General features: G+C 48.6%; 1 protein-coding gene across 5 annotated transcripts in view; it reads left to right on the top strand.

Annotated features, from left to right (window-relative positions):
* sptbn1 (spectrin, beta, non-erythrocytic 1) overlaps positions 1-15,230 on the top strand; it is a 369,807-nt gene that overhangs the window by 311,973 nt on the left and 42,604 nt on the right. For all 5 annotated transcript variants that reach the window (XM_072507860.1, XM_072507861.1, XM_072507863.1 and 2 more), the window contains one exon: positions 9,900-10,104. In XM_072507860.1, the coding sequence (XP_072363961.1) occupies positions 9,900-10,104 (205 nt within the window). The remainder of the gene's footprint in view (positions 1-9,899; positions 10,105-15,230) is intronic.

Below are 15,230 nucleotides of genomic sequence, written 5' to 3'. Positions count from 1 at the left end.
TGGTTAATGGTTGCTTGGTGGTTTGCACGCTGACGCTTACTGAAAGGGCACAGCAATGTTACTTAAGTCATCTTGTAACTATCCTTTCCTGAGTTTTCTTTTTCCCAGCATGCTAGTTGCTGTAAATCATTTTATGCCCCTAGCACCAGTGGGTTTCACAATGGGAATATTCCTGTTGGTGGTTGGACAAAGAAGGAAATCAGTAATGTGATGGCAACCAAGTAGACTGATCAAGAGATGCTCTGTGGCCATCCACTGGTGTGCACATGTGCAAATTAACTATTCTCAGAAAACTGGATGAAAACCTCACACTCTCATTAAAGCCTGCCTATAAATTGCCACCAGTATTTAGTTGAAATTACACAAAGCAAAAAACTTATTTCTGAATTTCCACTGGTCCTGCTGAGCACAGTTTGCTCCTAAATTTGCATTTCATGCTTTTTTATCCTTCAGTACCATTCTTGTCCTGTAACCTTGTTGCCAGATGCTTGTTTATGAAGTGCAGGTTGTTTTCCTTAGTTGTGATGTGTGCCTTTTAATTGTTATTGGTCTCGCAAAACCCTTTTTTAAATTATGCCAGCTGAGTTTCTCAGTTGCATGTGCTGCCACTGGAACTTCCTAGCAAGGTATTTGCCAACAATGGTCAGCTTCACACAATGTACAGCATCTTGCAGTTTATGACCTGTTCAAAACTCTCCAATTATGAGTGCTGGAAAGTGACCCTGGAAGAAAAGACCTGGATATTTGATCCTCAAAGTGTAGCCAGTGAAGTCTACATTCAAATCCTAAGGACAAGTAAGCAGAAAATTGATCTCCGTGTCTTGGGCAATACTATCCAAAGGAAGCTGCCAAGTCATGTTCTGCTTAGAATTGTGGAAATGGTGACATTTTTAGTACCCCTGCAACTTGCATATGCTGTAACATTTTGAAAGTCTTTGGTACTGAGAAAAGGCTCCCATTGAATCTGCCATCCTTTTCTGGAAATCATTATGATCAGGTCTGCTCTTCCCAAAGGCAGGTCCTTGACTCATGGTCTGCTGATGCTTCATCCTTAGCCATTTCTGGGCAGGTTTTGTCAGTGATGGTTTACATATACATGAAAGATAGGAGCAGAAGGAGGCCTTTTGGCCCTTCGAACCTGCTCCGCCGTTTATCACGATCATGGCTGATCATCCAACTCAATAGCCTAATCCTGCTTTCTCCCCATATCCTTTGATCCCATACTCCCCAAATGCAAATCTAGCCGCTACTTGAATATATTCAATATTTAAGCATCAACTGCTTCTTTTGGTAATGAATTCCACAGGCTCAATACGAAGAAACGTCTCCTCATCTCTGTCTGAAATGGTTTACCCTGAATCCTCAGACTGTGACCCCTGGTTCTGGAAACACCCACCATTGGGAACATCTTCCCTGCATCTACCCTGTCTATTCACTATGAGATCCCCCTCATTCTTCTGAACTCCAGCAAGAACAATCCTAACCTAGTCGATCTCTCCTCGTATGACAGTCGCGTCATCCGTAGAATCAGTCTGATAAACATTCGCTGCACTCCCTCGAGAGAAAGAATATCCTTCCTCAAAAAAAGAGACCAAAACTGCGCACACTATTCTAGGTGTGGCCTCACCAAGGCCCTGTATAATTGCAGCAACACATCCCTGCATACCATTAGCCTTCTTTACCGCCTGTTGCACCTGCATGCATACCTTCAGCGAATGGATACCCAGGTCCCTCTGCACACTCCCCTCACCCAATTTACAACCATTCAGGTAGTAATCTGTTTTTGCTTCCAAAGTGAATAACCTCACACTTATCCAAATTATATTGCATCTGCTATTGATTTGCCCACTCGCCCATCATGTCCAGATCATGCTGTAGGATCCCTGCACCCTCGTCACAGTTTACCCTCCCACCCAACTTGGTGTCATCTGCAAACTTTGAGATGTTACATTTTGTTCCCTCATCCAAAGCATTAATATATATTGTGAATAGCTGGGGTCCCAGCACCGACCTTTGTGGCACCCCACTAGTTACTGCCTGCCAATTTAAAAAGGACCCATTAATTCCTACTCTTTGTTTCCTCAACCAGTTTTCTATCCATCTCAATACACTTCCCCCAGTCCCATGCGCTTTAATTTTGCACAATAATCTCTTATGTGGGACTTTGTCAAACGCCTTCTGAAAATCCAAATATACCACATCGACTGGCTCCCCCTTGTCAACTGTACTGGTTACATCTTCAAAGAATTCCAACAGATTTGTCAAGCATGATTTCCCTTTCATAAATCCATGCTGACTCTGACTGATCCTGCCATTGCTTTCTAATGTTCCGCTATAAAGTCCTTGATGGACTTCCGGTGCGGCGATGACCAGCTGAGTCGCACGTTTCGGCAGCTCCCGGTGAAACGGACTTTTGGGCTCTTGATAGGAGCCCCAACGGCAATTTTGATGGCTAAAAACACTGTGCGGTAAACCAGAAGGGAATCCCCCCTGGATACGGATGAAAAAAGGAGGAGAAAGTGGCCGGATTGCAGTGGATCCTTTAGAACAGCGTCAAGGAAGGCAAGCAAAAACCAAGATGGCGTCGGAAGGTGGCAGTTTAACATAGGGCCCTGAACAACAAGAGTTCTTGAAATGCTGTGTGGAAGAGCTCAAAAAGGAAATGAAGAAAGAGCTGTTGGCCCCGATACTACAGGCGATCGAAGGCTAAAGGAGGAACAAAAGACCCAGGAGCGGGAGCTTCGGGTCGTGAAGGCAAAGGCAGCTGAGAATGAGGACGACATACAGGGCCTGGTGGTGAAGACGGAGACGCATGAGGCACATCAGAAACGATGTGTGGAAAGGTTGGAGGCACTGGAGAACAACGCAAGGAGGAACAACCTGAGGATTCTTGGTCTTCCTGAAGGTGCGGAGGGAGCGGACGTCGGGGCATTTGTGAGCACGATGCTGCACTCGTTAATGGGAGCGGAGGCCCCGGCGGGTCCGTTGGAGGTGGAGGGAGCAGACCGAGTGATGGCGCGAGGACCAAAAGCAGGAGAAATTCCCAGAGCCATAGTGGTGAGATTCCTCCGTTTAAGGATAGAGAAATGGTCCTTAGATGGGCGAAGAAAACTCGGAGCAGTAAATGGGAGAACGCGGTGATCCGCGTTTATCAAGACTGGAGTGCGGAGGTGGCGAGAAGGAGGGCGAGCTTTAATCGGGCCAAGGCGGTGCTTCATAAAAAGAAGATAAAATTTGGAATGCTGCAACCGGCAAGACTGTGGGTCACATATCGAGGGAGGCACCACTACTTTGAGATGGCGGATGAAGCATGGACTTTTATTGTGGAAGAAAAACTGGAATGAGTGGGTTATTAAAAGAACGTTTGAACAAAGTGGTGGGGCGAATGTGGGGGCGAAGAGGGGGGGTTAAAAAGGGGGGAAAGAGGAGTTTTATGTACTAATCCTGCGATGTAGTAACTTCTCTCTCTTCCACAGGTGGTGATGGGGGGAGGAGGGGAGGTGGAGGAGATGGGGGCGTTGGCCATTGGGGGCGGGGCCAAGGGAGAAGCGCGGGCTTGGTTCCCGCGCTATGATAATCATGGCGGGAATAGAGAAGCAGGAAGGAGGGGGCGTTGCACGGTGCGAGCCAAGGTCACGGGGGGAAGCGAGGTCGGCCAGAGTTTGCTGACTTCTGGGAGCAACATGGGGGGAGTAATTACGCTAGCGGGGGATCTAGCGGGGGGGGTGGGAGGGGGGGAATTATTGGGTTGCTGCTGCTGGGGAGAGGGGGGAGCTGGTATGGGAGGGGATGGGCGGGGGGGGGCACCGCCTGGGGGAGATACAGCTGCGTGGGAACCGGGTGAGGAGCTGGAAAAAGGGGATGGCTAATCGACAAGGGGGGGGGGGGGGGGGGGGGGTAGGAAGCCCCCCAACCCGGCTGATCACTTGGAACGTGAGAGGGCTGAACGGGCCGATAAAAAGGGCACGGGTACTCGCACACCTTAAGAAACTTAAGGCAGATGTGGTTATGTTACAGGAAACGCACCTGAAACTGATAGATCAGGTTAGGTTGCGCAAAGGATGGGTAGGGCAGGTGTTCCATTCGGGGCTGGATGCGAAAAACAGGGGGGTGGCTATATTAGTGGGGAAGCGGGTAATGTTCGAGGCAAAGACTATAGTGGCGGATAACGGGGGCAGATACGTGATGGTGAGTGGCAAACTACAGGGGGAGACGTTGGTTTTGGTAAACGTATATGCCCCGAACTGGGATGATGCCAATTTTATGAGGCGGATGCTAGGACGCATTCCGGACCTAGAGATGGGAAAGCTGATAATGGGGGGAGATTTTAATACGATGTTGGAACCAGGGCTGGATAGGTCGAAGTCCAGGACTGGAAGGAGGCCGGCAGCAGCCAAGGTACTTAAAGATTTTATGGAGCGGATGGGAGGCGTAGACCCGTGGAGATTTAGCAGACCTAGAGTAAGGAGTTCTCGTTTTTCTCCTATGTCCATAAAGTCTACTCGTGAATAGACTTTTTTGTGCTGGGAAGGGCGTTGATCCCGAAGGTGAGGGGAACGGAGTATACGGCTATAGCCATTTCGGATCACGCTCCACACTGGGTAGACCTGGAGATAGGGGAGGAAACAGGAGGGCGCCCACCCTGGAGAATGGACATGGGACTAATGGCAGATGAGGGGGGGTGTCTAAGGGTCAGGGGGTGCATTGAAAAGTACTTGGAACTCAATGATAATGGGGAGGTCCAGGTGGGAGTTGTCTGGGAGGCGTTGAAGGCGGTGGTTAGAGGGGAGCAGCGAGGGAAATAGGGGAGTGAGGGATGAGGAAGGAGAGATGGAGCGGGGAGCGGAGAGAGTGAATGGAGTGTTCAAGACATTTTATAAAAAATTATATGAAGCTCAACCCCCGGATGGGAGGGAGAGAATGATGGGCTTCTTGGATCGGCTGGAATTTCCCAAGGTGGAAGAGCAGGAAAGGGTGGGACTGGGAGCACAGATCGAGGTAGAAGAAGTGGTGAAAGGAATTAGGAGCATGTAGGCGGGAAAGGCCCCGGGACCGGATGGATTCCCAGTCGAATTCTATAGAAAATATGTGGACTTGCTCGCACCGGTATTGACGAGGACCTTTAATGAGGCAAAGGAAAGGGGACAACTGCCCCCGACTATGTCTGAAGCAACGATATCGCTTCTCCTAAAGAAGGAAAAGGACCTGCTACAATGCGGGTCCTATAGACCTATTTCCCTCCTAAAAGTAGATGCCAAGATCCTGGACAAGGTAATGGCAATGAGAATAGAGGAATGTGTCCCGGGGGTGGTCCACGAGGACCAAACTGGGTTTGTGAAGGGGAGACAGCTGAACACGAATATACGGAGGCTGTTAGGGGTAATGATGATGGCCCCACCAGAGGGGGAAACGGAGATAGTAGTGGCGATGGATGCCGAGAAAGCATTTGATAGAGTGGAGTGGGATTATTTGTGGGAGGTGTTGAGGAGATTTGGTTTTGGAGAGGGGTATGTTAGATGGGTGCAGCTGTTGTATAGGGCCCCGATGGCGAGCGTGGTCACGAATGGACGGGGATCTGCATATTTTCGGCTCCATAGAGGGACAAGGCAGGGATGCCCTCTGTCCCCATTATTGTTTGCACTGGCGATTGAGCCCCTGGCGATAGCGTTGAGGGGTTCCAAGAAGTGGAGGGAGTACTTAGAGGAGGAGAAGAACACCGGGTATCTTTGTATGCGGACGATTTGCTACTATACGTGGCAGACCCGGCGGAGGGGATGCCAGAAATAATGCGGATACTTGGGAGTTTGGGGATTTTTCAGGGTATAAATTGAACATGGGAAAAGTGAGTTGTTTGTGGTGCATCCAGGGAGCAGAGTAGAGAAATAGAGGACCTACCGTTGAGGAAGGTAACAAGGGACTTTCGTTACCTGGGGATCCAGATAGCCAAGAATTGGGGCACATTGCATAGGTAAATTTAACGCGGTTGGTGGAACAAATGGAGGAGGATTTCAAGAGATGGATATGGTATCCCTGTCACTGGCAGGGAGGGTGCAGGCGGTTAAGATGGTGGTCCTCCGAGATTCCTCTGTGTTTCAGTGCCTCCCGGTGGTGATCACGAAGGCTTTTTTTAAAAAGGATTGAAAAGAGCATCATGGGTTTTGTGTGGGCCGGGAAGACCCCGAGAGTGAGGAAGGGATTCTTACAGCGTAGCAGGGATAGGGGGGGCTGGCACTACCGAGCGTAAGTGAGTATTATTGGGCCGCTAATATTTCAATGGTAAGTAAGTGGATGGGAGAGGAGGAGGAGCGGCGTGGAAGAGATTAGAGAGGGCGTTCTGTAGGGGGACTAGCCTACAGGCTATGGTGACAGCCCCATTGCCGTTCTCACCGAGGAACTACACCACAAGCGTGGTGGTGGCTACACTGAAGATTTGGGGACAGTGGAGACGGCATAGGGGAAAGACTGGAGCCTTGGGGGGTCCCCGATAAGAAACAACCATAGGTTTGCCCCGGGGTGAATGGATGGGGGATGTGCAATGTGGCAAAGAGCAGGAATAACGCAACTGAAAGATCTGTTTGTGGATGGGAAGTTTGCGAGTCTGGGAGCGCTGACCGAGAAATATGGGTTGCCCCAAGGGAATGCATTCAGGTATATGCAACTGAGGGCTTTTGCGAGGCAACAGGTGAGGGAATTCCCGCAGCTCCCGACACAAGAGGTGCAGGACAGAGTGATCTCAAAGACATGGGTGGGGGGTGGTAAGGTGTCAGATATATATAGGGAAATGAGGGACGAAGGGAGACTATGGTAGATGAACTAAAAGGGAAATGGGAAGAAGAGCTGGGGGAGGAGATCGAGGAGGGCTGTGGGCAGATGCCCTAAGCAGGGTAAACTCGTCGTCCTCGTGTGCCAGGCTAAGCCTGATTCAGTTTAAGGTATTACACAGGGCGCATATGACTGGAGCACGGCTCAGTAAATTTTTTGGGGTGGAGGATAGGTGTGCGAGGTGCTCGAGAAGCCCAGCGAATCATACCCATATGTTTTGGTCATGCCCGGCACTACAGGGGTTTTGGATGGGGGTGACAAAGGTGCTTTCAAAAGTAGTGGGGGTCCGGGTCGAACCAAGCTGGGGGTTGGCTATATTTGGGGTTGCACAAGAGCCGGGAGTGCAGGAGGCGAGAGAGGCCGATGTTTTGGCCTTTGCGTCCCTAGTATCCCGGCGCAGGATATTGTTCATGTGGAAAGAAGCCAAGCCCCCGGGGGTGGAGACCTGGATAAATGACATGGCGGGGTTTATAAAGCTAGAGCGGATTAAGTTCGTTCTAAGGGGGTCGGCTCAAGGGTTCACCAGGCGGTGGCAACCGTTCGTCGAATACCTCGCAGAAAGATAGATGGAATGGAAAAAAGAAGGCAGCAGCCCAGGATCGGTCGGGGGGGGGGGGGGGGGGGGGGGCGGAGGAACCAGAAGGACTCTCAGGGTTGTTAATATATACTGTATAGTATGTATAGGTCGTTGCGACAGATAATTATATATTGGACTGTTAAATTATATTTTTGGAGAGTGTTACTTGTGATAAGGCAGTTGCCAATTAGGGTTAGTTTTCATTTTTGTTATTTATTATTTATTCATTTTTTGTTTATAAAATAGGTCATTGTTATTTGTGTTGTTATAATATTGTGTAAAGGATGCACAATGTACTGTGTGTTGGTTGACCAAAAATTTTCAATAAAATATTTATATAAAAAAATAAATAAAGTCTCTTGATAATGGATTCAATAATTTTCCCCACTACTGATGTTAGGCTTACTGGTCTATAATTCCCTGCTTTCTCTCTACCTCCCTTTTTGAATATTGGAGTGACATTAGCTACTCTCCAATTTGCAGGGACTGTTCCAGAATCTATAGAATCCCAGAAGATGACCACCAATGAATCCACTATTTCCAGAGCCACCTCCTTAAGCACTCTGGGATGCAGATTATCAGGCCCTGGGGATTTATCCGCCTTCAATCCCATCAATTTTCCCAGCACCATTTCTCTACTAATATTGATCTCCCTCAGTTCTTCCCTCTCACGAACCTTTCATTGTCCAACATTTTGGTATCTCTCCAACATTTTTGGTCTCTAGTTTGCCATTGCCTTGCACTCTCAGGGGACAAAATGAGGAGGCAGGTATCTAAGATGGAAGGAGAATTTAACCCATAGTGTTGGCATTATTCTGAACCATGCACGTAGCCATCTAGCCAACTGGACCCCGTTTTTCTGGAGAGTCATGTACTAAATAGGTTTTAACTGGTACTTTATCCAGTGGGATATGCTTGACACTACTTGGATCGAGTCTTTTGTTGGTACTTCTACTTGTGCTTCAATCAATTCCTGAGCAACAAGAAAATATTTCTCTGAAAGGCAGCTACTTGGAGGATTTTAAAAGTTTTTTGAAGGTTATTCTCAAGATAAGTGTGTTCCAAAAAGACCCAACTATTAAGTCCAAATTTTTACTTCCAGTATTTTACTGTTTTATTGTAATCATTGCACCTTGAATATGGACACCTGGGAAAATATCCCTTTTTTAAATGTAATTCTTCATCCTTGTCCAAACCTTACCTACTATTCATTTGTTACTCTCTTACATTGTGTCTCATGGTTCATAGTTTTAGTAAAATTGCTTCGAATTAGCTTTTTCTTCTAATTATGGTCTTAGACTGATCTGCCTATAATTGCCCAAACAGCTCCCATCATCCTTTTCTTCATACAAGTACCACATTAGTATGTTTCCAATACTGTACACCATGATGACCAGTTGGACCTTCAGATTTTCAGAGTTTTTGGACCAGGCATTTGTTGTCTTTATCTTCCTTTAATCTTTGAGGTGTGTTTGGTGCACTGACTGCAAGAACAAAAGGATTATCCTTTTCCCCATGGAGAAATTTTAATATAAATAACTTTGTGTGCTACTCCTTTGCCACATTGTAATATTGCTTTTTGCGTGTGTAATGTCTTTCAATAATATATATTCCAATCCTCATTGTTCTCATTCTTTCCTTATAATGTAGGTTTTGTGTGTTTCCCCTTTTTCAGTTGGTTTATTTATTGCTGGGTTTGCTCACTTAATTTACATATATTAGACTTTTATGTTGCACATTTAAATTATGGATGTTCTAAATTCATGCTCCCTTTCCAGTGCTTCACTTGCTGGGAGCACATTCTGATATTTTGCAGGGAATAGAAGTGACCAAGATAATTTTCTATCTACTAAATTAATAAGTATATATTCCTATTTGACCTCCTTACCCATATTCATAATATATACCCCCCACAGGTGAAACTCCATGCCAGGAGCATAAAGTGGTATTGGCTCTTATTTTTCTTCAACTTTGTTATCCTTTAGCTGCACTTTCTAATTTTGCCCTTGTTTCATCATTCAATTGAAATTTGGCTTTCTAAAATCATACATTTAGGCCTCGTCTGTGATCATCAGTTGATCTTGAATTTAATTGCATTGTTGAAATGAGTACTCATCTGATGAGTATGGTGCATATCAAGAATGATACCTTCGAGTCAGCACGAAATGTGTGAACTTGCTCAAGTAACAAATTAAGATGTAAACGATTGCTGGCATCACATTTACTTGTGATATTCAGACTAATTACAGCAGAAATATCCATAGAACTGAGCAAAAGTGAATGAATGTCAAGTCGAGCCTTGGTATCACAGGTTTAGGTAGCAAGTGTGCTGCCAGATTTCAATGCCTTTTACCCACATCCCTATGTGGTTGCAGAAAATCCATGCTCCTTTATGGTCTTTATTATTGTCTTTGCTTCTTAGTTGGTTTATATAGAAGTGGCTGGGTTTTTTAAAATAAAATGCCTTATTATTAATTTTTGACATCTTTTGGTTTTTCAGTGAACGTATCAGCATGCGCCAGTCCCAGGTGGACAAGCTTTATGCTGGCTTGAAAGATTTGGCTGAGGAGAGAAGAGGGAAACTGGATGAGAGGCACCGCCTTTTCCAACTAAACAGGGAGGTGGATGATTTAGAGCAATGGATAGCTGAACGTGAGGTGGTCGCTGGATCACATGAACTTGGGCAGGACTATGAGCATGTTACGGTAAACATCTGTCTCATAAGTATTTTATTTTATAAAATTTGCAGTTTCTTTTGAATGATTAATCAAGACTAGAATCAACTCTTAATGTCACTGGAGCTTCATTAGCTTTGCTAATAATACATGTGTTGATTATTATTGCTTGATTTGTGAATATAGTGTCTATTCCATTTATCATGTACTGGTCATTGATGTTGACCACTAAGTTCTAATTGAAACAGTATCTAAATTGATCCAGGTAGATGTTCACCTAATACAATTATAATTATGTTTGAAGGCCAGTAACCCTATTTGGGAGAGTTGGACATTGCTCAGATGGCAAGGGGAGTCCATGGGTCCCTTAAAATGGGGGCATCCTCGGAACCTTACATAGAGGGCGTGATTCTCCATCCTAGGACAACTGGAATGCTTTTCCCGATGGGACGGAGAATCGGGCGTCGGGTAAATCGGGATCCGCGCCGGGCGCCGATCTGAACGTGATGCATGGTGGCATGAATGCACGTTGCACATTGGCGGGGGATCTAAATAAACAAATTTTTAAAAAATAAAAAAAAAATTTGCAACATTTTATTGAGGTATTTATGGCTTTACAACAACAACAGAAGAAACCGTGTACATACAAATATAAACATAGCGCAAAAGCCTTCTTCCTCCCTCACAGGTCCCACCTTTTCTAACACCTTACTCTAAACTAAACTAAAGCCCAACACCCCCCTCTCTCTCTCTCTCTCTCTCTCTCTCTCTCTCTCTCTCTCTCTCTGCTGAAGGTTAATTTTCCCCAAAGAAGTTGACGAACGGTGATTTTCTCCAGACAGAGAAAGCTAGCCATGTCAGTTAGCCTCCAAGCTAATAATATCTGTCTCCGGGCTACCAGGGAGGCAAAGGCCAGAACATCGGACTCTTTTTCCTCCTGGATTCCCGGGTCTTCCGACACTCCGAAAATCGCCACCTTCCGGACTTGGTGCCACCCTTGTTTTCAACACCTTGTACATGACATCCGCAAACCCCCTGCCAGAATCCCCTAGGCTTCGGGCATGCCCAGAACATATGGGCATGGTTCGCTGGTCCTCTCGCACACCTTGCGCATCTATCTTCTGTCCCAAAGAACCTGCTCATCCGGGCCACTGTCATGTGAGCCCGGTGAACAGCCTTAAACTGTAACAGGCTGAGCCTGGCACATGTTGTGGACGTGTTGACTCTACTCAACGCGTCCGCCCAGAGACCATCCTCTTATCTCTCCTCCTAACTCCTCTTCCCATTTGTGTTTCAGCTCCTCAGTCTGCGTTTCCTCTGACCTCATGAGTTCCTTATAAATCATAGAATTTACAGTGCAGAAGGAGGCCATTCGGCCCATCGAGTCTGCACCGGCTCTTTGAAAGAGCACCCTACCCAAGCCCACACCTCCACCCTATCCCCATAACCCAGTAACCCCACCCAACACGAAGGACAATTTTAGACACTAAGGGCAATTTAGCATAGCCAATCCACCTAACCTGCACATCTTTGGACTGTGGGAGGAAACCGGAGCACCCGGAGGAAACCCATGCACACACGGGGAGAACGTGCAGACTCCGCACAGACAGTGACCCAAGCCGGGAATCGAACCTGGGACCCTGGAGCTGTGAAGCAATTGTGCTAACCACCATCCTACCGTGCTGCCCAAATGTTCGAAACCCTCCCTTCTCCCACCCACATTCTGGAAACTACCCTGTCCTGTATCCCCTTTGGTGGTAGGAGCCTGCAGGTACCTAAACTCATTCCCACCCGTCAATTCAAATTTCTCCTCCAACTCCCTCAGGCTGGCAAAGCTCCCCCTATAAACATATCTCCCATCCTCTCGATCCCTGTTCTCTGCCATCTCCGGAACCCTGCATCTAGCCTCCCCGGGGCAAACCAGTGATTGGAGACCAGACCGATGCTCCTTCTGCTCCCACATGTTTCCTCCATTGCCCCCAGACTCTCAGGGCCGCTACCACCACGGGGCTGGTGGAGTACCGTGTCGGTGGGAATGGCAGAGGTGCTGTTACCCACTTCGTAATCATGGCTATATTTGCCGCCCAATAATAATTACTAAAGTTCGGCAGCGCCAGCCCGCCCTCCCCACGGCTGTGCTCCAGCATCCCCTTTTTTCCTCGCGGGATCTCACCCTCCCATACAAAGCCAGAGATCACCTTATTGACCCGTTTAAAGAAGGACTGTGGAATAAAGATGGGGGGGAACACTGAAACACAAAACATGAATCTCGGGAGGACCGTCTTTTCATTGTCTGTACCCTCCCAGCCAGTGACAACGGAAGCACCTCCCACCTTTGGAAATCTTCCTTTATTTGGTCTACTAGTCAGGCCTTGTGTAGCCGTTCCCATTCCTGCGCCACCTGGATGCCTAGGTACCGAAAGCTTCCCCCTACCACTCTAAACGGCAGCTCCCCCAATCGCCTCTCCTGCCCCTTACCTGGATCGCGAACATCTCACTTTTCCCCATGTTCAATTTATAACCCGGAAACCGGCCAAATTCACCCAGAATCCTCACCCTTCCAGCCCCTTGAGGCTCTCAACGCAATTGCCAGCGGCTCTATGGCCAGCACAAACATCAGTGGGGAGAGCGGGCATCCCTGGCTCGCCCCCCGGTGCAGCCTAAAATAGCCCGATGTCCACCTGTTCATCCGTACGCGCGCCGCGGGAGCCTGATACAGCAGTCTGACCCAGTCGATGAAGTCCCATCCAAATCCAAACCGCCCCAGTACCTCCCACAGATAATCCCATTCTACCCGATCAAATGCCTTCTCTGCGTCCATTGCGACCACTACCTCCACGTCCCTACCCTCTGGGGGCATCATAATCACATTCAGCAACCTTCTTACGTTGGCCGCCAACTGCCTACCCTTAATGAATCCCGTCTGGTCCTCCTCCGTCACGTCCGGGCGCAGTCTTCAATCCTAGAGGACAAGATTTTGGCCAACAGTTTGGCGTCTACATTTAGTAGGGAGATCGGTCTGTAGGACCCGCATAGCTCCGGGTCCTTATCCCGCTTCAGGATCAACGAGATAGTGGCCTGTGACATCGTCGGGGGAAGCACCTCTCTCTCCCTTGCCTCATTAAATGTCCTCATCAGCAGCGACCCCAGTATCCCAGAGAACTTTTTATAAAACTCCACCGGGTACCTGTCCGGTCCTGGGGCTTTACCCGATTGCATGGCCTTCAGCCCTTCTGCTATTTCTTCCAACCCGATCAGGGCCCCCACCCCTTCTACCAACCCTTCATCCACCTTCGGGAACCTCAGCCCCCTAAGAATTGCCTCATCCCCTCCGACCCAGCTGGGGTTTCCGACTCTTACAGCCTGCTGTAAAACTCCTTAAACGCCTTATTAACCCCTGCTGAATCTCCGACCAGGTTCCCATCCCTGTCTCTTACTTTCCCAATCTCCCTGGCTGCCTCCCTCTTTCTGAGCTGCTGCGCAAGCATTCTGCTGGCCTTCCCTCCATATTCACAAATAGCCCTCCTCGCCTTCCTCAGCTGTTCCACTGCAGTTAACAATCCAAACTCCGCCTGTAGCGTCCGTCGTTCCCTTAAAAGCCCTGCCTCTGAGGTCTCCGCATAACTCCTGTCGACCTTTAGTATTTCCCTTATCAGTCGGCTCTGTCTGCCTTCTCCCCGTGGGCCCGTATCGGGATCAGCTCCCCTCTAACCACTGCCTTCAGCACCTCCCAGACCATTGGAGCCGACACTTCCCCTGTTTCATTAACTTCCAGATAATTCTGGATATATTTCCCCACCCGCCCACACACCTCCTCATCCGCTAAAAGTCCAATATCCAGTCTCCAGTGTGGGCGTTGGCCACCCTCCTTGCTCACCTGTAGGTCAACCCAGTGCGGGGCATGATCCGAGATCGTGATCGCTGAATACTCAGTGTCCACTACCCCCGTCAGTAAAGCCCTGTTCAGGATAAAAAAGTCAATCCGGGAGTGCACTTTATGCATGTGTGAGTAGAAGAAGAACTCCTTCACACTCGGCCGCCCAAATCTCCATGGGTCCAACCCACCCCCCCACCCCACCCCCAAATCTGCTCCATAAATCCCTTTAGCTCCTTTGCCATTGCTGGCACCCTGCCTGTCCTTGAGCTCGAACGATCTAGCCCTGGGTCAATGACTGTGTTGAAGTCATTTCTCCCTTCTCCCCTCCCCCCCCCCCCCCCCCCCTCCCCCCTGAGGGCAATGGGAATGGTGATGAGATTCCACAGGTACCTGGACAAGCAGTGTATTTTATGTTGCCCCCCCCCCACGCGCGGCTTCCTCGCGAGCGCTCTGTGAGCCCTGTCCACCTCCAAGGGTCGGGAGAACGTCCCATCCCCCAGTAACTTCTCGAACATGCCCGCTATGTATGCCCCTGTGTCCGTTCCTTCAGAGCCCTCCGGGAGACCAACAATTCTCAAGTTCTGCCGGCGGGTCCTATTCTCTTGATCCTCCACCTTCTCCTGGAGCCTTTTCTTTTGGTCTCTCAACATCTCCACCTCCAACTCCACTGCAACTTGGTGTTCCTCCTGCTCAGTCAGTGCCTTCTCCACTTTCTGGATCGCCCGATCTTGAGCATCCAGTCTAAGTTCCAGCCGCGCAATCGATTCCTTAATCTGATCCAAGCATTCCTGTTTCTGCTTGGCGAAGCCCTCCTGTATGAACTGCATCAGCTGCTCCGTCGACCGCTGGATCATCGAGCAGGACTCCGGTCGCCCGCCATGCTTTCTCCCGCTGCAGCCTCAGCCCAAGCCTTCTCTGTTCACCTATTTCTTCCTTTGCGAGCACTCCTGGTCCGCCTCTCCATGCACTGATGTAGGATTCCTCTTCACAATTGCATCCACCATCAATTTCCCGAATCAATACGGCAAAATATCGGGGGCAAAGGTCCGATCTGAGCTTGGAGCCACCAAATGTGCGACCTACTCCTTCATAGCCACCACCTGAAGTCCCGGATTTTTATTTATTACCTATTTAGCGGGCCCGAGGCGTCTATGCTCTAGCCTCACATGATTCTCCAGTCCCTGCAGCTGGGAATCTGCTGAGCGTGGATCACTTGTGGTCTCTACCAGTGCGGCCCTGGAATGATGGACCTTGCGGTGGGCCCCCTTGACCCACCACG

Source organism: Scyliorhinus torazame, chromosome 1 (genome assembly GCF_047496885.1).
Source record: "Scyliorhinus torazame isolate Kashiwa2021f chromosome 1, sScyTor2.1, whole genome shotgun sequence".
Taxonomy (NCBI): domain Eukaryota; kingdom Metazoa; phylum Chordata; class Chondrichthyes; order Carcharhiniformes; family Scyliorhinidae; genus Scyliorhinus; species Scyliorhinus torazame.
This window is presented reverse-complemented; position numbering and strand designations above follow the sequence as displayed.